General features: G+C 32.5%; 5 protein-coding genes across 8 annotated transcripts; 3 read left to right on the forward strand and 2 right to left on the reverse strand.

The window, feature by feature from the left end:
- Window positions 1-1,017: 1,017 nt before the first annotated feature.
- Window positions 1,018-3,229, forward strand: LOC143361859 (phosphoribosyl pyrophosphate synthase-associated protein 2). Of its 2 annotated transcripts, none has more exons than XM_076801561.1 (7): window positions 1,018-1,586; window positions 1,641-1,731; window positions 1,808-1,906; window positions 1,973-2,381; window positions 2,443-2,715; window positions 2,778-2,924; window positions 3,042-3,229. In XM_076801561.1, exons 3-7 carry the CDS (start codon window positions 1,830-1,832, stop codon window positions 3,198-3,200), a joined length of 1,065 nt encoding a protein of 354 aa, XP_076657676.1. In that variant the 5' UTR covers window positions 1,018-1,586; window positions 1,641-1,731; window positions 1,808-1,829; the 3' UTR covers window positions 3,201-3,229. The 2 variants fall into 2 exon arrangements, with proteins under 2 accessions (XP_076657676.1, XP_076657674.1); XM_076801559.1 differs by having other exon boundaries at window positions 1,657-1,731.
- Window positions 3,230-4,057: 828 nt separating this feature from the next.
- On the forward strand, window positions 4,058-7,471 carry LOC143361855 (dynein axonemal assembly factor 5-like). The gene is made up of 6 exons (XM_076801555.1): window positions 4,058-4,760; window positions 4,842-5,078; window positions 5,149-5,344; window positions 5,430-5,736; window positions 5,815-6,739; window positions 6,817-7,471. Exons 1-6 carry the CDS (start codon window positions 4,058-4,060, stop codon window positions 6,981-6,983), a joined length of 2,535 nt encoding a protein of 844 aa, XP_076657670.1. The 3' UTR covers window positions 6,984-7,471.
- Window positions 7,472-7,622: 151 nt separating this feature from the next.
- LOC143361861 (rho GDP-dissociation inhibitor 2-like) lies at window positions 7,623-9,316 on the forward strand. Its single transcript, XM_076801564.1, has 4 exons — window positions 7,623-7,766; window positions 8,242-8,430; window positions 8,520-8,744; window positions 8,969-9,316. The coding sequence occupies exons 2-4, from the start codon at window positions 8,247-8,249 to the stop codon at window positions 9,166-9,168; spliced, it is 609 nt and encodes a 202-aa protein (XP_076657679.1). The 5' UTR covers window positions 7,623-7,766; window positions 8,242-8,246; the 3' UTR covers window positions 9,169-9,316.
- A 5-nt stretch (window positions 9,317-9,321) lies between these two features.
- On the reverse strand, window positions 9,322-16,629 carry Nito (RNA-binding protein spenito). Of its 2 annotated transcripts, XM_076801557.1 has the most exons (3): window positions 16,581-16,623; window positions 16,106-16,402; window positions 9,322-15,881 (listed from the first exon to the last, which is right to left on the reverse strand). In XM_076801557.1, the coding sequence occupies exons 2-3, from the start codon at window positions 16,228-16,230 to the stop codon at window positions 13,691-13,693; spliced, it is 2,316 nt and encodes a 771-aa protein (XP_076657672.1). In that variant the 5' UTR covers window positions 16,231-16,402; window positions 16,581-16,623; the 3' UTR covers window positions 9,322-13,690. The 2 variants fall into 2 exon arrangements, with proteins under 2 accessions (XP_076657672.1, XP_076657671.1); XM_076801556.1 differs by having other exon boundaries at window positions 16,106-16,629.
- A 3,852-nt stretch (window positions 16,630-20,481) lies between these two features.
- On the reverse strand, window positions 20,482-22,115 carry LOC143361895 (ubiquitin-conjugating enzyme E2 T). 2 transcript variants are annotated; one of them, XM_076801602.1, is made up of 3 exons: window positions 21,739-22,115; window positions 21,000-21,482; window positions 20,482-20,929 (listed from the first exon to the last, which is right to left on the reverse strand). In XM_076801602.1, exons 2-3 carry the CDS (start codon window positions 21,467-21,469, stop codon window positions 20,917-20,919), a joined length of 483 nt encoding a protein of 160 aa, XP_076657717.1. In that variant the 5' UTR covers window positions 21,470-21,482; window positions 21,739-22,115; the 3' UTR covers window positions 20,482-20,916. The 2 variants fall into 2 exon arrangements, with proteins under 2 accessions (XP_076657717.1, XP_076657718.1); XM_076801603.1 differs by lacking the exon at window positions 21,739-22,115 and adding an exon at window positions 21,568-21,687.
- Window positions 22,116-23,264: the final 1,149 nt, after the last annotated feature.

The following is a 23,264-nucleotide window of genomic DNA, read 5'->3' on the forward strand; positions in this document are numbered from 1 at the left end:
TTGTCGGCTATATCGGTGTGAGATCAGACGACCACTACTAATCCAATTACAAAACTTGTTTATTTTTCGTTATTTTTTTATGAAACTTTTACCAACATATTCGTGGCATTTTTCTGATTAATTTTAAACCAAATATGATATAATTCCGATGATATTTACTTGTGTAACAAGTAGGCATGTGCGGGCCGCCCGATATTCGGATTCGGGTCGGGTCGCAGACAGTCGGGCGGGCTCGATTCGGGCGTGCGATACTTCATGACACATCGGGCTACTCGAGAGTTTCGGGCGGCCCGAGCATTTCGGGCTACCCAAGAGTTTCGGGCTGCCTGCTCGACTTTGTCGGGCGGGTTCGGAAAGAATCGGACAAGTTCGTGCGAACGAGCCGACCTGGCGGTGTGTGAGTGTGCCGAGGCACGGCTGTTCGAACGAAGCTACGGCAGGCATCATGCGACCGAATAATGGAAAATGTTGCTCGAAAACGCAAAAGTAGGACCTGCCGGTGGTCAAGCGATCTAGATTTATCCTTCGTCTACCGCTTTTGACCACTGACAGGCCCCACCTTTGTATTATAGAGTCAGGAATCGCCGCCTCCCGAAACCTTGCTAGTCTCATCGGTACAGGCCGACTTGGCGGTGTATGAGTGTGCCGCGACGCGGCTGTTCGAACGAAGCTACGGCAGCGCCGTCGTTTACGACGTCGACCACGCATGCTCAGATCGCCTCTATTGTCAGAGATCATGCGATCGAATCAGAGAGGATACTCGGAAAATGCCACTCGACACTGAATGTGGAAAGTGCACCCAGCTCCCCATACTGGACGAAAATGTTACTATTTAGCTTCTTCTAGTGGCCGTTATAGCGGTACTATCGATTGTTCAAGGCCACCTGGGAAAACTGTCCCTTAAACGTAGGTCCAATACCTACAATAGAATATACTTTGAAAACTATTTTATAAATATCTATTTTTTATTAGACAAAATATATCCCGCAAAATTCAAAATTCAGCACTGAATGGTACCTGATATAATAATATAATAATTGTGACGACAATATATAACTATGATGTAAATAATATATAGAACTATGATGTAAAAATAATTAAATTTTAAAAGATTATTTTTATTTGCGGTATAATAGGAAATGACCGTGCAATATATATGTATTTGAATACTCTACATTCTATGTATTCTGTGTACTCTATATTCCATATGTTTCGAAAATACGTATGTAAATGTAACATTGATCTATGAAAATAATCTAATGAATGGAAAAATTAAATTAAGACGTCACACTCGGTATATGATAATTATACATAACTGAAGAAGTGTAACGAATTGGAGACAATTCCTCCTATAATTTGATACTAATTATTCTATTGTAAAAGATTGTGAAAGAAATACATAACGTGCGTGTGTAAAATATTCAAGTGCATGAACTTGAATTATTTCTTGGTAAGAAAGGGTTGGCACGTCTGAGTTAAGCAGCTGTTCAGAACGCAAGCATAAATCGTCCAAGGCCAACGTGAACAAAAGTCGGAAAAAATTGGGATCGAATTCGGCTCTTTACTTTGCGTGTTTGAATCAAACAGTTAGTAATGTGTACTTCCTAGAGTCAGAAAAATATTATTATGTAATAAAATAGAAAGTTTTACTTTGAGAATTATATAAAAATATTTGAATAGATACTATAGCATGAATATTTAGTTTGCTATCACAATTTTGTAAATTACAAGGTACTTGTACAGAATATTCTATTGTTTTAATATTAATGTTTAGTATCGAGTTGTTATAAATTATATGATGTTCCAGCTTTTTAAGAAACAATCATAACATGGACAAACCTGTATCTTCAGATATTGTTCTAATTGCTGGTAATTCTCATCCAGAGCTTGCAAACCTCATCGCCAAGTAAGTTTCCACGAATGTTCATCTACATTACGTTATTGCATTACATGTGATCTGTTTCTTTTAAAGTCGATTGGGTGTTAAGCATGGAGGATGTTCTGTATATCATAAATCAAATCGTGAAACTATGGTAGAAATCGGAGACTCTGTACGTAGTAAAGACCTATACATTATTCAGACTGGCACCAAGGATGTAAATAACAATATAATGGAACTTCTGATTATGGCATATGCATGTAAAACTTCTTCAGCAAAAAATATTGTTGGTGTTATTCCATATTTACCATATTCTAAGCAATGCAAAATGCGTAAACGTGGTTGCATAGTCTCAAAATTATTAGCAAAAATGCTTTGCAAGAGTGGATTGACTCATATAATTACAATGGATCTACATCAGAAGGAAATACAAGGATTTTTTGATGTTCCAGTGGATAATTTACGTGCTAGCCCTTTTTTACTTCAGTATATTCAAGAATCTGTATGTAAATAGTACAAATGCAATACATATGTATTTACTTGTTATAAATTTATTCGATTAGATTCCAGATTATTATAATTCCGTAATAGTTGCCAGAAATCCTGGCAGTGCTAAAAAAGCAACCAGTTATGCAGAAAGATTACGTTTGGGTATAGCAGTGATTCATGGAGAACAACGAGAGGCAGAATCAGATATGAATGATGGACGCTATTCTCCACCAGCTTTAGCATCACGAACAATGGAAGTGGGAGTTGGTGTTCCAATGCATCCTGCCAAAGAAAAACCACCGATTAATGTTGTAGGAGATGTGGGTGGACGCATAGCTATCATGGTGGTAAGAAAATTGAAACAAACTTCATGAAAAGAAAAATATATATAATTTAACTTTTATTTCAGGATGACATGATAGATGATGTTCAGTCTTATGTTGCTGCAGCAGAAGTTCTCAAAGAAGGAGGAGCATATAAAATTTATGTCTTAGCCACACACGGACTTTTAAGCTCTGATGCTCCAAGATTAATAGAGGAGTCTCCAATTGATGAGGTGATAGCATTAAAAATCAACATTTTTGATACAACTGAATTATGAGTTGAAGAAAATTGAATAAACGTCACATACAAAATTTACGTTAAATGTTAAATTTCTATTTACTACTTGTAGGTTGTTGTAACAAATACAGTTCCCCATGATGTCCAAAAAATGCAGTGCCCAAAAATAAAGACTGTTGATATCAGTATTTTACTGGCTGAGGCTATCAGACGTATTCACAACAAGGAATCGATGTCATATTTATTTAAAAATGTCACTTTGGAAGATTAAAAAAATATAATGATGTAACAGAGTTTAAACAGTGCCGGATTAAGACCTTTAGAAGCCCTAAGCACTTAAAAGATTTTGAGGCTCCCTTATACAGGATCACTTTGACGCAATGTGAGGTGGACCTGTACGATTTCTTAGGCATTTTCTATAATTAGACTAAAAAGTGTTTTTAACAAAAGTTTTGCTGATTCTCTACTGATTTTCATTTTTTCCACTCGCATACACGTGCACATAAACACTTAGCAATACTATATTAATACTATGTAAAAGATTTAAAATTCCTATGATGTCCCCTTCTCCTAAGTACGTGCTTACTTTGCTTATTGGTTAATCCAGCACTGATCTTAAATATATTACACGTTTCCATGTCTGGGGACCATATTCGAAACATATCTATTAAATTTTGTTTATTGTTTTACAGATATTAATGAACATACTAGTCTATATAAAATCATGTCAGCGATAAAACTATTTGAATATATTCATATGTTTAGATTTACCATACATATTTCCATATTCATAAGTATATGTTAGTTGGATTAAAAAGTTTGATGTTTGATGTTAACTAAGTGATACAATATTATGAAAATTATATTTTATATTAAAAAAAAGATGAGTATGTTTTAGATCTTCGAAATTATAGATATATTATTTTACGTTGTAAAATAATAATGTAAAATTACGAGAAAATGGAATAGTTGTTTTACTTCCTTTAATTTAGACATAGAATATAATAAACATTCGAGTTAGGACAAGTAGATCAATGAAATTGTTGCTATGGAAATATACAGTTCCCTAACGACAGTCGCAAATTTTGCTCCACTTATACAGATACAAACTTACCACGTTTTATCAGAATGTCTGTAGAAACTACAAATTACAAATTTGTAAAAATTTGTGTCATGTTACAATCGGAAGAAAAGAAGCGTCGTACACAAGGCTTGAAAGAAATTCTGCAAATCTTAAGAACACCACAATCTGAAAGTGAAATTATTGAGTTGTGGAATGCTGTAAACAAATCATTACATAAAATTGTAACAGATTCTGCTGAAATTTGCCGTGACAATGCTGTGGAAATTTTCCAATTACTTCTAGCTAACTTAACACCTCATGATAACTACATTTTGTATTTACTTCCAATCTTGTCAAGGCGATTGGGTTCTCAGGAACTAATCGAAAATTCAGAAGAAGTTCGACTGAAATGCATCATATTATTAAAGCTATTAATTTTAAAATATAACAATTTATTAGCATCATACGTTGATGATTTAATCAAAATATTACTACGTACTATATCAGATAATTATCCACTAGTTAAAAGAGAAAGTTGTGCTTGTGTATCTGAGTTTGCTAGGAATTTATCACGACATTTTTATGCCCATTCTGAACAGTTTATAAAACCAATTTTGGGTAACTTGTCACACCAACATTATAGAGTTCGAATTGCTTCCATCAAAACAATTGGAGATTTGATTCAGTATGGAAATAGTAAATGTGTGGAAACTGTGGCCACTCCTTTAGCTGAAAAGTTATTTGACCAAAATGGGCTTATTAGAACTGGTATTTTATTACTTTAAGCAATTTTTATTTGAACTTTATCTGTATTTAGTATATAAGAAGTATAATTATAATTCTTCACAGCTGTAATAGAAGTAGCGGGTTACTGGCTTTTAAATTTAAATGATCGGTATAGTTGGTGGCACAAAATTCTTCCACTACTTCTAACAGGCCTTCATGATGATTTACAAGAAATTCGAGAAAAAGCTGAAAGTCTTTGGAATGCTGTAGGAGAATTATATATAACAGAAAATCAGAATGATGGAAAACTTAAAGATAAAATAGATTTTCTTACCGAGGCACCTCACCATTACCCTAGTAGTATGTAGAGTATTATGGTTATTTTATATGTGTGATATTACTTATTTAAATCACTTTCAAACTTTTATAGTTGTCCGACCAAATTTAGGATGTCGTGTGATAGCACAGCAAACTTTCAACAAATTAATTAATGGAATTAGTTTAGAATTAGGAGATTGGATGGCTGATATAAGAGTGAGATCTGCACAGTTACTTTGTGTATTTATTTTAAATATAGAAGAAGATATTACACAACACATTGAAAAACTTTTACCATCTATGTATCGGTAAATGTATAATTTTGAATTACAAATTATTTAAAAAGCATAATCTTCAATTATATTTATTCTAAACATATAAATTGTTCAACAGAGCCTGCAATGATGAAGATATTAGAGTTGTAGAAAACGTGGAGAGAGCAGCAGAATATTTAGGATATTTTGTGCATCCTGAAATTTATTGCCGTTTAATAATTCCCACCCTTGAAGAAACTCCTTCAGTTGGTCAATTGAAAGTATTTTCTGCAATTCTAAGGAGTAGTGAACGTTATACACTCCTTCCATTGTTAGAAAAACTTGGGAAATTCTTGCAGCAGTCACATATTTGCAGAAGTAAAAAAACAGCATACCAACAACAAGTACTTTCTTGTTGTCATTCCTTAATTTCAGTATGCAAGGAGGTTTGCTTCTTTTATCAGTTTTTATATATTTGAAATTCTTTACCATTTATAAATTTCAATGTAATTTAAAATTTATAGGATTGCAAAATTATATCAAAGGATTTGTTCATAGTAATATTCACAGTTCTATCAATGGCAAAAGAACATGCAGTTAAAATAGAAGCTACAGAGTTTTTAAATAATATTGCACACATCAATAACCTCGGCAATATAGAAAATCTCTACTGTGAATATATTAAAGAGTTTGGTTCACTATTTTCCAATTGTAAGTCATGGTCAATCTACAATCCTGAATCTCAAATCTTTTGTGCATGTTTGAGTTATGTTAAAACAGTACTCAATTTTAATATGAGTATTATGTTACCAATTTTGGAACGAACTATGACAAATGATGCTGATCCTGAACTGAGATTGAAACACTTCATTTTGTTATCAGAATACTTTAATCAAGGGTGTTTCCATGAAATTATAGATCTAAAATTCTCTTATCAATTTTTGGAAAACTGTATATTTCCTGGATTAATTTGGAGCGCAGGAAGAGCTGCTGAAGCTATACGCACTGCAGCAGTATGCTGTCTGTGTGCTTTTCTGGAGAAATATGAAACAGACTCTTTAATAGAGACAAATGAATGTTTTTCTGAAGACAATATTTCTTTGGTATTAGATAAAATAATTCCTGCTCTAATTAGTCTAGCAGATGAAAATTCTAAAAAGAGTAGACTATACTCTTTAAGGGCTATATACTTGATAGTGTGCATCAGAAAAAGATTTTGTAACATCACCGAAGAATTTATACACAAACTGTACCCTATACTTTTGAAAAGACTAGATGATGGATGTGACAATATTAGATCAGCATCTTTAGAAGCTTTAGTAAAAGTCTGGAGTTTTATACCTGCGAATTATAATCTGCATTTCAATAAAGCTCACATAGATACTTTATATACTACAACTATAATATATTTAGACGACCCAGAAAATGAATTTCAAGACTATATGTTAGGTAATTATATATGTATTATTATTATTACAATGAAGTTACTGCTAATGTTAATCTATTGTATTTACACATATTTTCAGATGGCTTAAAGGAGTTGGCAAAAGTGCATCCAGAACTACTGTATCAAAAGCTTCAAAACTGCAAAACAAATTTTCGAAACCAAAAAGGTACAGAAATACTTTTAGAACACTGTCAATATATTTTAAGAAATGATTTGAGTCTATGTAATATATCCAATAACAAGTAATATATACGCATATACAATAATTTTAGGAGAAATTTTCATATATTTGTGTCTTAATGTATGTACAACTTCATTTTTCATCTATTAATTATAATTTATCCTAAATAAATATATAATTATGACAAACACTATTTTCTATGATCTGTAATGTCTCAACAGTTGTAAACAAACTATTGTAATATCATGTCAGAGATTTCATAATTTGTAAGTAATCATACATATTACAGCTAACAAATGACGTCATGCATAACTTAAAATTATGTGTAATATGGATGGATTATAATTTCGAATGAATGTGTAGGAATAACTTGTATTCATGAAAAAAACAAAATATTAAATTGTTTAGATATACATCAATCGGTATATATATTTACGGATGTGTATGTATATGGTATGGATACAGATTTGATACAATTGTAATAAAACGCGGGAAATAAATTGCGTTTTTAATAAATACACAATTCGACGAAGTCCAAATGTGGCGCATAAAATAAAGAAAACTATGTGAAAATGAATTTATCTAAGTTAAAAGTCATTATAATGTTAAATAAAAAACGAATTACATGTTTGTAACAAAAAATAATTTAAGGAACAACCTAAAAAATAAATTAACCTTGAATGACTATCAGAACAGGAAGTACCCGCCCTTTTGATGCCGCCATATTGTCCATGTCTTCCGCTTTGAGAAGCGAATCACAGAGGGGTGGCAAACAGGATTAAGAGATTGCTAATAATTTTGCATAAGTTTTCGTTCTTTAATCTTTGTCATCCTACTTTATAATTAAGGTAAGTTTACTATTCAAACATTTAGTTTCTTTCAAAATTGTATTATTTTCTGTCGATTATTTGTTAACAGTTTTGCACTTTAATCCAGACATTTTTTTATTTGCCTGTCATTTTCCTGCTTCGAAATTTCTGGCCCTTTCTTTTCGTAATTGATTAATATTTTGATATTTTTTCGATTACTTTATGTCATAAAAGAGTATAAGAATTATACCGAGAATATGCATTACTATCATTTTTTTATAATTTGATATTTCTAAAAATATTCTTCTATAGAAACAGTGTATAACAATGTATACATGCTTGTGTATGTGTGTGCGTGTACATATATCGAAATTTATAAAACCCTTATTGATTGGAATACAACATTTGCAATATTTATTTTTAGTGCATACAATTGAGAATATGTTGTAATAAGTAATATATATTGTAATATATAATACAAAAATATAAAAATGTAACAATAATTTTATTATAGCAAAGATGTCAGAGTCAAATGCAGATCATATAGACTCTGTAGAAGAGGAATTGGAAGTAGAATCTAATTACAAACCCCCACCAGAGAAAACCATTGAACAGATTTTGGAAACAGACAAAGAAGACGAAAGTTTACGTAAATACAAAGAAACACTTCTAGGAGAAGCAAAGTCTGGTGGTGTCGTTGTAGGTATGCAAGTTATTAGTTACTTAAGTATAACTAATTGAAAGGTAATATGCAAACAAAAGATATACATTTTTTTAACCAATTTTTTATAGAACCTAATGATCCAAGGAAGGTAATAGTAAAAAAATTAGCACTGTGTGTTGCGGACCGACCAGATATGGAATTGGATTTAACGGGTGACCTATCTCAATTGACGAAACAAACATTTGTAATAAAAGAAGGCATTAGTTATAAAATAAGGATTGACTTTATTGTGCAGCGTGAAATTGTACACGGTTTAAAATATGTTCAAAAGACATATCGGCTTGGAGTACCCGGTGAGTCGTAAAAATGGTTAAACAATAAACATATAATAAATATTTTGTAATTAACTCAAAACTGTAAGTCACAATTAACAGAAACATTAAATTAAATCTATATTCGATTTTTGTTTAATGTTTTCCTTGCTAGGTGTCACAGGTAATTTTAAAGTTCAATACTTACGTATTAAAATTAATTATTGATTACCAAGTTTATCAACAGTTCTTACGTTACATTTCAGTGGATAAGATGATGCATATGGTTGGTTCTTACCCGCCAAAAACAGAAGTGCAATCATATACAACCCCAGCAGAGGATGCACCAGCTGGAGTAATGGCGCGTGGTGCCTATAGTGTAAGCTCCTTGTTTACTGATGATGACAAGCATGAACATCTAAAGTGGGACTGGTCGTTTGAAATTAAGAAAGACTGGAAAAAATAAGCTTCCTTTCATAACTGGGAGCCCTATAATGATCGCAATTAAAATAAAAATGCCAAAAGGGACTCTAATTTTGATAGCTATTCAGCCGTAATGCGATGCCATAACTGTATTTTCTAAGTAATAAGAGAAAGAGTAATGTTGATATTTATTTAGATACTTTTCCTGAATCGTAAACCTTAAACAAAAACAGTTCAATGCGCGCGCGTAAACACGTGAAAATAAACGCCTGCGCAAAAGCATATATGAGTATATATATATATATCATATATACGTTATCCACTTCATACCACCGAATCATGCAGACACTATTTTGTAATTGTTCAAATCGTGCACAATGTTGATCAGTATTTGATTACTCTTACAGTGTAGTTAACTATATCATATTTTAATTCGTTTTGCTTAGAAAACCACAAATCAACGTTTTTTAATGCTGTAATATTTCATTGAAGAAATTAGATACTATTTTAATGCATTTCCATTAATAGAGAGAAATATAGATATTCACCTTTTTAAATTATTACCGTAAGAAAGTATGTTTTCCTCAAACATGAGAAATTTTACACATACAATACAAAATGATAAAAAAATATTTGAAATGCATGATCCAAAAATATACATTATAAATTAAGAGAATTTAGAGTGTGCACTAAAAATATACTTTGCATCACATACATTACTATTAATTTTTATATGTTCCTTTACATGTGGTTTATTATATTTAAGGTACTTGAAAGTATAACAATTTTTGAGGTGCATTACCGTTGCTTTGCTTAAAATTTAATATGTTTAATTTGAGCGGTCGTTTCATAAACTGTAATATAAAAAGGAGTTTGCAACGTAAATTAGTATGAAAAAAGAGTCATTAGAATTGTAATTTCGGATTACAATAAAAATTCATAAAATGAAAGATTTTAATCTTCAACAAATTTTACGTACTTTTTTGTAGGTTTTTTCAATCCGTTTCAATAAATATGACCAATATAAAGTTCACACGAATCTTTACAGACATTTAAAATTGCATTTCAATCTAATAACAATCAGAGGTTTTAATATGAAAAATGAAAGTGATCCAAACTGTCATTAAAATGTATTATTTTAAAGTGTTACTAATTTTTTGTTTATTAAGTTATATATTTTACTTCTTGTGAAGTATAAAAATTTATACCTATTCGATTAAAATTTATATAAGTATTCGATACCATTTCTCACATCTTATAAATATTATCGATAAAGCAGTTTTATAGGATAAATTATCCGGCTAAAATGAATTTGAATGTTACTTTGCTTTTAAGCTTAAATATATCTAATTTACATTTATAATACTGTTTAATACAAAATTGTGAGTGAATTTTCTATCATTCCTTGATATTATGCATTTATTAACCTATAATTTGAAGGTTATATGCTAGGTAAACTGCGACTTTTTAATTTATGTTATTTCAAATTTGTAAACGTTTATGTACACATGAATATACGTCAACTATAATAATAATAATGTATATAATTTATACATTTGAAAGAAATTTATAAAAGTGGATGTATAGATAAGTTTATTAGATCTTCATTAAGTTTTAATAATAATTTACTAATCAATATAAAACTGCATCATATGTGTATTAATAATTTTGATATACGCATATGTAAATCTATATATTATTTTACTATATTGTTCATATATTGCAAGATGCATAAAATAAAATTATATTCGTTATAAATTTATATACTTAATGTATTTGTAAGAAAGGCAGTTATCTTTTGTTTCTTTTTGTTATATTGTTTGAAATAGTAAGTAATAATAGAATATTTTTAAGTTGGGAATATTAAAGTTGTCACCTTGTTTATTAGACATAAGAATAAAGGTAACCTCGTACTTCCATGTGCAAATTTTGCATTTTAAAAAAGAATTTGTAATATTTTGTACTTCACTTTGATTGTGTAATTTTTACAAAATAGACTTGGAATAAATCATTTGGAATATTCATTCAAACAATTCTCATTTCTACGAATATTTAATTATTTTATTTTTATGTTTTAGTTGTAGGGAACCGAGTATTACAAGTAAATGTACCATCTACAGTGGAAATAGGAATATTTTATAAAATATATACTTATCGAACTTACTAATTGAAAACAGTGTTCAAAGTATTTAATTTACCAATTGCATTAAAATACTATTAATTTTTATCTCCATTGTTGGATGGTACTGCCAATAAATTTTTTAAGAAGATAAACAAAGGATTAATATATGTGCTTTATTTTACATATCCTTGCAGTATTAAAAAATTGCGCTTCAAAATATTTGCCAATCTTTTCGATTTATTTATATGAAGCATAAAATACAGTGGACAGTAGATGATTTCTTCTATCCAAACCCTTTCGTTGCGGTGACTCTGAAACAAATCTTTCTTTTTCTAAATTTAAATTATTTAAAAAATTTTCAAATTAAAATGAAACACTTTCAAGCAGCACCGACAATTCTTCACTTTTAAATTTGTCACAACTGTTTCTGTAGAGTATGAAATTTGAAAATGCTACTGTTTTTTTTTCATTTAAAATATTTTAAATTGTTACTTTTTAAGAATTAAAAAACCAGAGAAGGCCACAGACCACAAAGAACACTAATTGCACAATTGATCTAAGTGAGATGAGAAGAATCTTCTTGAAAAAAAAAACAAGGAAAACCACACCACCAAATTCACGGTCAACTTCACAAGAAAACTTGTGTTCAAAACCCATGCGACTGATTGCCAAGTCACAATATGCATTTTATGGCAGTATAATTAAACTTCTCTATGTAACAATCGTTTTCTTTTTTCTCGATACCACTGAAATCAACCGAAATATTTCTTCCTGGCAAATTTCCATTTCCTATTGAACAAATTGAAAATCCTGCGATGCCACTAAAATAATCAAGGATCTTCCAGTTAAAAATCATTTACGTATCTAATGTTAGAATCATTATTTCCATCTGGTGTCACTGAAACTTTGGTAGGTGAACTAAGAATAATGAACGCATTAAACTCAGCGTAATAGTCATCTATTTGTTGTTCCAACACTATTGTGTGATTAAACCACTGCACCTTCGATTGCGCCATACTGTAACGCACTTTTAAAATAATATTTTAAAAGCGCGTCACAATGTTGGTTGCCAAGCACAAACACTCAGATTTTTTTTACATTTCACTGTACACGTTCTACTTTTTTTTGCTTTTATGCATTTCAAGTATTTACCACCAAACACTGTCCTTTCAAACGAAACGATTCTGTCCCTTTTCACTGGGAGAAAAGCACAGAGAGCCATTTAGAATTCTGTCCAATCACTTTCTTCAGTTCACTTTTTAGAACACGTCCGCACATGTCACTTACGTAAGTATTATATGTATATATCACACAGATAATTCTACATAATCATAAAATGCAGTTTTACAATTAGACTTAATTACTGTATCAAATATACTCTAAGCAGATCTTTCATATTTTACTTTTACTATAATATGGTTAAGATTTTTAGTTCAATATAAAATATTTAAAAAAAGACAAGGATGATGTTTAGAAAGAAAATATTCTTCAGAGTTCGAATTGAATATGAAAGAACTGTATATACACCCATCAGAGTGCATAATTATAGTACAATTTAATCTAAGATTCTTATGAGTTATCTGTGATTATTAGGACAACTTAATTCATTATTTTCTCAAAACTTAATGAATACTGAATTGCTTTCCACTAGTTTCTTGTTGTTGAGATATTCAAGGAAATTAAATATGTGTATACAAGGATCAAAAGAGGTATATCAACAAATGTTCATCAAAACTGATGATAAACAATTAGGAAAATGTTTTACATTGAATTTTTTCCATTAGTTTAATTAGTAATGAAACGTCTCAGCAATTCAGATTCAGACAAATTTTATGATTCCGATGCATATATAGACTCGTGTATTTACTCATCTTCTACTTACTTACTTGCAATTTTGACAAATTCTTCACATAAAATTAATTTAGTTTTCAAAAAATTCTAAAACCACGCATTTTAAATTTGTAATTCTTATCATTTGAATGTAGAATATTAGACACACCCCAGATCAAACAATTCTTTTCCATTTTGCATTTAAACTCTGCTTTATCTTTGCATGGTTTTTCCATTGTTCGTCACTTATAGCTCTTTTATGTATTAAATATAGCATTCAAGCAATTAAACTTTGTTATACCGAATGCGTAATCTTTAACCATCATTGTCGAAAGAAATAATTTGAACAAGATAAATATCATGTACAAAATTATGCCCATATTTGTAAATATGCTCTGAAGCTAATAAATATTTAATATTTATATTCCATGTGAAGCATTTTTCAAAACTTGCAAATAATGTATGTAAAGTGATGGTACTAAACACTTTAGTTAATATATACAAAACAGACACTTGTACACACACACGTACACGCATTCACATGTATATATATATGTCTATATATATATATATATATATATATTTAAATCTAAACCTTAATCATGAAGAAACCTTAGGCACTACCCCCTTTAACAACGACGATTACCAGATGATCCTCCTTGAGTCCTTCTTCACTGAGGCTCGGACAGGTTCTTTTCAATAGTTCTGTAGAAAATGCACAGGGTGGAAATGCATAAAGGACTCCAGTCCCCTCTGTGTCTTTATTAAGCAAAGAAATAACTCCTGCTGCCTCTTTTTGTTTCAAGTATGACACTAAGTTGCGCAGTGGTCTTGTCTGTACATTAGCATCATCTGTAGAAATAACTGTACTTGAACCAGCCAGTCCTAGGAAAATAGCATGTGAACTGGAAGTTTGAATTCTTTTTGAGACATCATCTAATTTTGGTTGATCTAAACGCAATCTTTGTGTAATTCTTAGCATGTGTTTTCCATCTTCATCTTTCATTAAAGCTTCGATTATTTCTGTGTCACCGTCGGTTAAATGAAATTTGGCTGGAAATAGAGAATTTTTTAAAATTAATGCTCCCTGCCATACTGCTATTGATTTCCTGGCAACTTCAGGCAGTGTCCGAGAAGTAGAGAGCATTCCAGTACGAGTATTCTCTGAATCAGAATCTGAGTCAATCTGCCTTCTACGAGGGGATCGTGATCTTGACCTGTCTACACCAGGCTCTCTTGACAGAGACCGACGTAAACTTCTTGGAGCTTCATATTCTAACTCTGGGGGTGGTCTGCGACTGGACCAATCAGCTTCGTCTCGCACATAACTTTCTGGATAAGTTCCGCGATAACCGCCTCTTCCTGTACCTCTCCTCTCGTGCCATGGAGCAGATCCTCTACCTCTGAGCCCTCTTGATCCATAGCCGAAGTCACTATCTGGTCCATAAGGATCGTAAGAAGAGTCATAATCCACTGGTCTCGGTCTGAATTCTCCACTTTCTTCTGGATATGGTCTTGGTTTGAATCCAAATCCTGATGTCACATCTGCAAAATCTACTCTCAATCTTCTATCTGGGCCACCTAAAGGAAAACCCCTCATTTCTTTCACAGCAGCTTGAGCTGCATCAATAGAATCATACAAAATGTAAGCATTGCTGTCTCCTTTTATGTAATCAATTTTCTTTATTGCCCCAAATCGATCAAATTCTCTTTCCAATTGTGGTACAGAGGTCCATGGTCCTAAACCACCAACCCAGATTCTTGTAGTAGGCGTAGCTTTTCCATAACCAATTTTGCATTGGAATTTTCCAATGTACTGTCCAGATAGTTCTACTTTACATCTGTGTGCCATGTCTAAAGTTTGAAATCTGACAAAAGCATAAGCATTTCCTGTTCCTGGCGGAGGCCTCTTAATATCAATATCATCCACGATCCCATATTTACTAAAAATTCTCCTTAATTCCTCTTCTGTGATATTGATTTCCAAATTTCCTGCAAACAAAGTCCTTGTTGCTAATGGATCATCTTCTGGTGAAACATGATGCAAATAGTTAGGAAATTTGTCTTTCTTATTTTCCACACGCTCGAATCCATGAACTGGATGACGTATCATCATATGTCTTGGAGGTCCATAATGATGCGGTGGACCAGGATGAACATGAGGCGGACCATGATGAATCGGTGGTCTAACAAAGTCATGATGAGGTGGGGGAATTGTTTCACGTCTCATTTCTCTGTGTGGTGGAGGCAGTCCAACTGGAGGTCCATAAACTCTTTCGTATCTTTCTAATGGTCTATGTCTATCTGTTGGACCAGGACTTCTCGCATAATATCTTTCATAGTCGGGTGGTGTAATTGACCTTGGACGACGATAAGTGTCGGGTCTCTCATAAACTGGTTCGACAAGAGCCACTTTGTCATACATAATAATCCTTGGTTTCGCATGTTTTGCATCTCTAGCATCTTCCGAACTCCGAAAACAAACGTATGCGACACGCTCATCTAATTCGTGAGAAATCCTAATAGAAAAATCGCCAAATTTCTTGTATTCTCTGTACAGAGTATCTTTAATCACTTCGTCGCTTGCTTTTGGATGAATTGAACTGATGCAAAGTACTTTGTAACTATAAGGACGCTCTGGAGGTAATTCTCTAGGTGCTCTTAAATAATCATCTCTATGAGAACTAGATTCAACGTAGCGAGCATGAGACGAGGCACGTGTTGGAGGACTTGGACTTCTAGCTCCTCTACTACGACGACGGATTCTTTCAGGTGTTATTCTTTCATCGCTAGAATCGTCGTATCTGTAAATACATAAAATATATTGTAATAAAAATTACTGATTATAATGTACGAAAAAATATTTATTTGATAATAGTTTAGCAAGTGTACATGCTTACCATTTTATATTTGATCATTATTATAACCATATAAATTGTAATAAAAATTCAGAATAAGAGAGTACGTCATACAACTAATAATGCTTTCTAAACGAATAAATTTTGAGAAATAATGAAAAGAGGCATACCGTCCCATGGAGGATCTGCTCCGTTTGACGCGCGGAGGTGGAGTGTCTCGACTAGAGCTCCTTTTCATATTGTTGCGGATTTTAACCGTGATCTTATGTCGATCGTCACGCGGAATCCCAATCATCAACGCTGTTTAACACGGCACAGCCGAACGAATGATGGAAGAAAAAACAAAGGAACGATAATTAAACGTACGCTACTCAGTTCGGTCCAACCGTCATTCACAGAGCCTTTATCCTTCTCGACGAACACAAAATGGCGACTTTCTTCTTTCGTTACTTCACTTCCGGAGTTTCCTTAATGGCCAAAATGAATTCCATAGAAATAGAAATAAACGGCTAGCCACGCATTTCTTAGAATCACTAATTTTTATAATTCATTTTTTCGAAAGTATTATGGTTTGAATATAATATACATATCCAGTACACTACTTATATTTGCGAACTATTGATTTACAAATTGACGTGCAAATACCTTTCCGTTGATAAAACGAAGTGACCTGTTCAGTGATATTTACTGAGGGAATAGATAGTTACACGATTTTTGTGCTAGAGGGCGTTCACAACAATGTTGTACAACAACATTACTATGATACAATTCCATTGTTAACGTCACATAATTGGGAGAACAGAGTGAGATGTTATGAAGTAGTGGACACTATTTCGTATTAGCTAGCGGTTTACGATGTCTTGTGGCCGAAGACGAAGAGAAATACTGTTGGATGCGCGATAAGTTGGGAGGGATAAAAGAAGGACACTACCAAATACCGAAAGGCGCAAATACCGAAGACGTTCATTAAGGAAAAGGCTATAAGAATAGTTCTGTTACTTAGAAAAAGTATGCATTGTGCAGGTAACAGGTAGAAGAAATTTACGGGATGATTCTTCACAACAAATTCTTCAAAACAATTGACGGAAAAGTTGTTTTTTTTTATTTTGAACAAGTTTACTTATCATTTTAGCGACCTTCTCAGCACCATATTGTAAATTTGTAAATTTTCTTCCATCGCGTCATCTTCTATTTGTAAATACAAATTTACTATGGTTACAGAAACTTGGTTTTGTATTTCGCATGGTTCCCTCACCACGAAGGCAACGATAGGAACAAAAGTATGCCATCCTATAAAAGTAACAATACAGTTCTAAACAATGAATTTATTCGTGTATACATTATATTTATAAAGTACATATTAATATTTGGCTGCGTTTACAAGATTTCGAATTTTGCTGTTAAACATATTCTTTATTTTACGTACAGTTTCATTCATTTATTATTTATACCCAACATAAAGTTTAACTAATCATAATCGAAATTAGTATTTGAAATCGTTGAAGCATTTTAGAAAACAATATTCTATTCTATTGTATTCACGAGACTGTAGTGACTATATATAGCTGTTTTTAATTTTAATTCCTACCACTGACGACGCTGTCAACAGATTTTAGTTCCAGTTGGTAATACAGGATGTGACTCGACAATGGTAATGGGGTTACGTGACTTCAAAAAAGTGGGTCACGAAAATACATTGGATGATAGGTCTATCCTCCCAGTTAGCCAAATGCCTACTCGACCAAATCCTGCTCGAAGCAAAAGAGTTATGTATTTCGTACCAAACCCTGCTCGAAGCAGAATTTGGAGCTCCTGTGCTTTGATTGTGACACCAAAGTGTGTCGTGAAATTCCTAACGAAATGCGGCAGCAGATGTTTGTCACATCCATGCGAAGCCTACAGGTAAAATTCCATGCGGCATCATGCGGCATGGGAGCCAAACTTTGGCTTCGTTATAGAGGGCAGGTCCGTCGCACTAAGAACGGACGTAACCTTGTTCTAACAGTAAATATCGGGAAAAATTGAAGTAAATCTTCCTGTGTAGGGTGGGAAAAGGTATTTTATTTAAGTTTCAATGCGTAATAAAGATAAAGTGATGCGTAAACACCACAATGTGTCGTGAAAGTCAAAGCGCCGTGTTGTATAATTCGAAGAGCGTACGTGCGAGAAAGAGAGAGAGAGAACGAGCGCGAAGAGTGTGCGTGCGAGAGAGAAAGAAAAGAGCGCGAAGAGTGTGCGTGCGAGACAGAGAGAGCGCGAGTGTGCGAGAGAGAGAAAAGAGCGCGAAGAGTGTGCGTGCGAGAGGAAGTGGATTCGAAGAAGATTGAAAGAAGTATATGGAAAGGGATGACGGAATATTTTTAATTCATTAATTTCTTTTAAAGCCATAATATGTATAATTTTTAATTTATGATGCGCGTATGTTAGGTGTTGCGCGTTACGCGATCATGCGCAGTGCAGTTTGCGACACCAGACTGGGAATAACAGCTCTCACGACGAAGGTGTCGGTGTTTCGACACGCGCACTGATTCCGTCTTGTTTGATTAGTGATTCCTTTGTTAGTTAATTACTAATTATTAAGTTCGTGAATTAACTCTGAAGTGGTGAAGACTGGATGAGCAGTGGATTCGAAGGAAGGAAGGATAGAAGCAGAGAAGACGCCAGATAAGTATTGCCACGTGGTATTGTTACCAATACACGTAACAAATTATTATATATTTTGTATATTCTTTATTCAGTTTTCTTTTACCCCCATGGATCGTAGAGTTTTGAAGAAGTCGGTTTCGTGAAAACCGTATAATAAATTAAGCGCTAGGCAGAAACGAAATATTCGGCGCGAAATAACCTCAAATTTGAGGAAGTTTTCACGTGACAATAAATTACAAAGTCCCCCTTATCTTGATAATCTGCAGTACAATCCCAGCACGTCTTCTTTATCCGTGCCTGTCAGTAATAATAGTAATGAAAGTCTTCTTAATATTCCCACCACATCTTCATTCACGCATGATTCGTCTTCTACCTTTTCATGCGATGATGTGGTTTGGGAATCTGCTGGTACTGTTTCAGAAGTATCATTTCGTGATGATTTAGCATCTTGCTTTGTGGACAATAATTTAACACACACTCAGGGGAACAACATCTTATCTCTTCTACGTACCCATTCGTGTTTTTCTAGTTTGCCGAAAGATATAAGAACGCTCATTAGTATACCATGTACCAGTGTCGTCACCTCTGTGGTAGAACCAGGAGAGTATGTTCATTTTGATGTAGAGTTGGAAATAGTTAAACAGTTATCTCAATGTTCTCCAGTAATTCCTGGAGAGTTGCAATTATATTTTCATGTGGATGGATGTAGTTTAGATAGTTCCAATACAATTCAAATTTGGCCTATTCAAGTCAGAATTGTAAATGTCTTAAATAGTAAACCCATTGTAGTAGGGATTTATAAAGGCACCCAAAAAACCGAGGATTGTAACAATTATCTTCAAAAATTTGTCTCTGACATAAACTTGATAATGTCAAATGGAGGCATTACGTTCCACGAGAAAAAAATTCCAGTCATATTAAGGTGTTTTATTGCTGATGCACCAGCGAATCGTCGATGGATGAAGAAGACGGTAACATATTGGGAATGTCCCAGTAGGTTATCGCTGTCTGGTTCATTTTGAAACAGTATAATTTATTCCAAGTTGCACATCGTACATTACATATTTCTCGTGTTATGATAAATTGTATTGTTATTATATATAGATACGCATGGAAAACAAATAACTTTATGTTATAATCAATAATATCTTCCGTGCAGTATTGTATAGTATTATTTTAGTACTCAAAACTTTATATAGTACTCACAAATATTTTTAATTATTTCAGATACCTATTTTTCCAAGAATGCTTTACTACCAGGATTACCACCGAAAGTAATTTGGAACAAATGTCAAAACAGTATTATTTTGAGTTGATTAATGAATTGAAAGTGAGTATATACATTATTCTAGAATTTAAAAAAATTTTTCTTCGAAATATATCTATTGTACAATGAGAACAGAACATATATTGCGTCCTAATGTAAGGCCCTTTTTGTTTGTAGGAAGGAGAAACTTCAAGAGTGGTGTGCTGTCCGTGCTGCCCGTGCCTAATGACCTATATTATGTATTATAAATTAATTAAACTCTTCTTAAGCGTTCCCATACCTTATTTTCCATTCGAGGGTTTTATTTCCATTATTTTAAGATTTGAATATTTATTTTTTATTTTATAACAGTTTTGTTATGATAATTTAATTTTATATCATTTTTATTCCCTTCATGTAACTTGTACAGTTCATTTTTTTTAATTTTATTGTCTATTCGTATTCTTTCTTAAGATTATAAATATGAAACAAATAAATAATATAATACAAATATATGTAAAATAAAAATAGATTAAGATTAAAATAAATACGTTTGTAAATTCGATTTTCCCTCTCGTCGTTTATTCCAATTTTTCCCGATATTTACTTTCAGAACAAGGTTACGCCCGTTTTTATTGCGACGGACCTGCTCTCTATAACGAAGGGTGAGCGAGGCGAAAGTTTGGCACGTATATGGCGTGGCAGACTTTCCACTGGAATACCTATGGTAATGCGGAGGCAGATGGATGGCAATTCCGAGTCAAATTTTAGTGGCAGGTTCAAAGCATTTTGCTTACTAGAACTTTAAAGTTCTAATAATTTGAATTTAGTGCACGAAGCAGATGAAATGTTAACAAGTAAAAAACGAAGCATTTGTTTATTACAAACAAACATTCTATATATTAATAATAAATGAAACAAAACACGAGTAATGTTTTTTAACTTTAATCATAACTTATTTCAAGTGATACACAAATTAAATGATACATCATTTTTTATTTCAATGTATAAATTATATATTATGTTTTCAGAATTATGATTAATTCTTCAGATTAATTTCATAAAGGAATGACACACCATAAATGGAATTCAATGATCACATCTACAATATGTACTTTTTTTATATCATTATCATTACATTATTTGTTTTACAGCCATAATAAAATACTTACGGTTGAAAATATTTATTTTTCGTTTCCTCTATTAATTGGCTTGCTTTTCTATCAAATTCCAGTTTGTTAAACTTATATTCTTCTGCTATATCTGCCATTAAAGGATCATCAGGATTTGGATTTCCTAGAAGAAACTGCACAGCATCCAAAAGATTTTTCAAGCCAATAGTAGGTTTCCAACTACCTTTAGGTGGCATATTTAATAAATCCAAACAGATACGACCTTTGTTATCAATGTTTGGATGATATACAGGCGTTTTAAAAGTAATTCGTGGAGGTTCAAATGGATATTCATCAGGTATATTAATTTCTAATTCAAAAATAGTTCCACTATATGGACTATCGCAAGGTCCAACAATTGTTGCAATAAGTTGTTCTAAGTTATCTGATTTTGGATAACAGCATATTCCTTCTACAGGATCTTTTGTGAGTCGTTCAAGTTCACGTTTTAATCTAAGAGATTTTTGCATTGTTGTTATATACCTTTAATAGAAGCAATTTTTGTTTTATTCAAATTTATATGATAAAATTAAACATAACATATTACAAGAATGAATAAGAATCTCACTATTTTCACTATTTTTAAAATATTTATTTGTTTTAGAACAAGATTTCAGTTTTTCGTTTTAAAAATGTATTTTACAAATAAGACAGGTTTTATTTACAACGATATCTTATATAGTTTGATCTACCTGCTTAGTACATATATGTATATGTATATATTTACACTGTTACTTACCTCTTCTAAACTAACTTAAAATAGGATTTATATATTGATTAATGGTTTTATCAATGCCACAATTTTTTATTCAATAATTGTACTGTATATATTTTGTAAATACAAATGTAAAATTCACGTTTACTTGAAAAGAAATGACAACGGTTCAAATAGTTGTCGACCTTTACTTTGTTTACCTGGAAAACTTGCTGAAATGAGAATTCTTCTGTGATATGTTGTCACAATCGTGTTGATGTGACATTGTACGAAAATACACTGACATTTCATTGCATTTAAATAATATTAGTTAATTTTAATATTTTGAAAAATTATTTATTTATTTAAACCTATATTTGTGTATGTATAACATAGAGGATACACTTCGTCCGTGGTCAGGGTAAGTCTTAGACCATATAAAACTATAGACACGGCACAGATACTTTAGCTTGAAGCAGAGAGGATAGGAGAGTGCTCACTAATGTCGAGCCAGAGAGGATAGGAGAGTGCTCACGCCCGGGTTTTCGGCGTTCCCGATATAGTGCTGACATCTGCTCAGCCTTAGCATGGCACAGAACCGTGTCGTCTTTTAGCATGACACAGAACCGTGTCGTCTTTCCTGGAACAGAACCGTGTCGTCTTTCCTGGAAGAGAATCGTGTCGTCTTTTAGCATAAAACCGAACGCACATTATTTTTTTAACCAGGATTAGAACGTACAGCTTAATTGTTTTATATGAAATATCTAACTAACATGTAAATCTTGTGTACAAAATCTCTAATTAATATAAATTAAGAATAATATTAATTGTAATGATACGTATTTTATTTTTTTCCAATTTTGTAGTTGCAAACTCTAGTTGTAAAAAATGGAAAACCCGGAAAAATTCGAACAAACACAGATCTCATATCGAAGTTTAAAAGCGACCAACCTGAATATTAATCTAATAATGAGCTATTGTCATCAACACTATCTTAAATTTGTTCATATATTTAGCTACTGCTATTATTAATTTAAAAAAATTTTCTTTCATGAATAAATATTTTTTCTAGATGACTTTAAAAACACATTAGAACTATTTTTAAATAATTTTACTCGAAAACATTCTAGTTTGCTCTTTATTTCACCGTTCTACTAATTTTTTATGGGCTGCATTGCACTCTTTTACAACTGAATACCATGGTACCATCCATATTCAAGGAAGAACAATTTTTTGCGACGATCATTGAAAAAACAAAAGTGTTTCCTTCATTTCAGTCCTTTAGTGCGTTGGTGACGTAGCGCCCAGCACACCTACCTGTGTTCTGTGTCACATCTGGAGTTTTATGGTACGCTAACTCGCAAGCCAGACCATACAAGCGAATGCATCCACAACTTCCAGAGACCTGCCTCCAAAACTAATTAAAGGAAGGCTAGACATGCAGTGTGTACTAAACTCCTCAAAAGGGGCGGATTCCAGTCGCTCGTGTTATAAACCTCATTCGATACTTCATCGAAAGGGTGATCTTACATATTTCTGTAACAGTTCCAAGTGCATGCACTTTGTTCATG

The sequence above is a fragment of the Halictus rubicundus genome, chromosome 15 (genome assembly GCF_050948215.1).
Source record: "Halictus rubicundus isolate RS-2024b chromosome 15, iyHalRubi1_principal, whole genome shotgun sequence".
Lineage (NCBI taxonomy): Eukaryota > Metazoa > Arthropoda > Insecta > Hymenoptera > Halictidae > Halictus > Halictus rubicundus.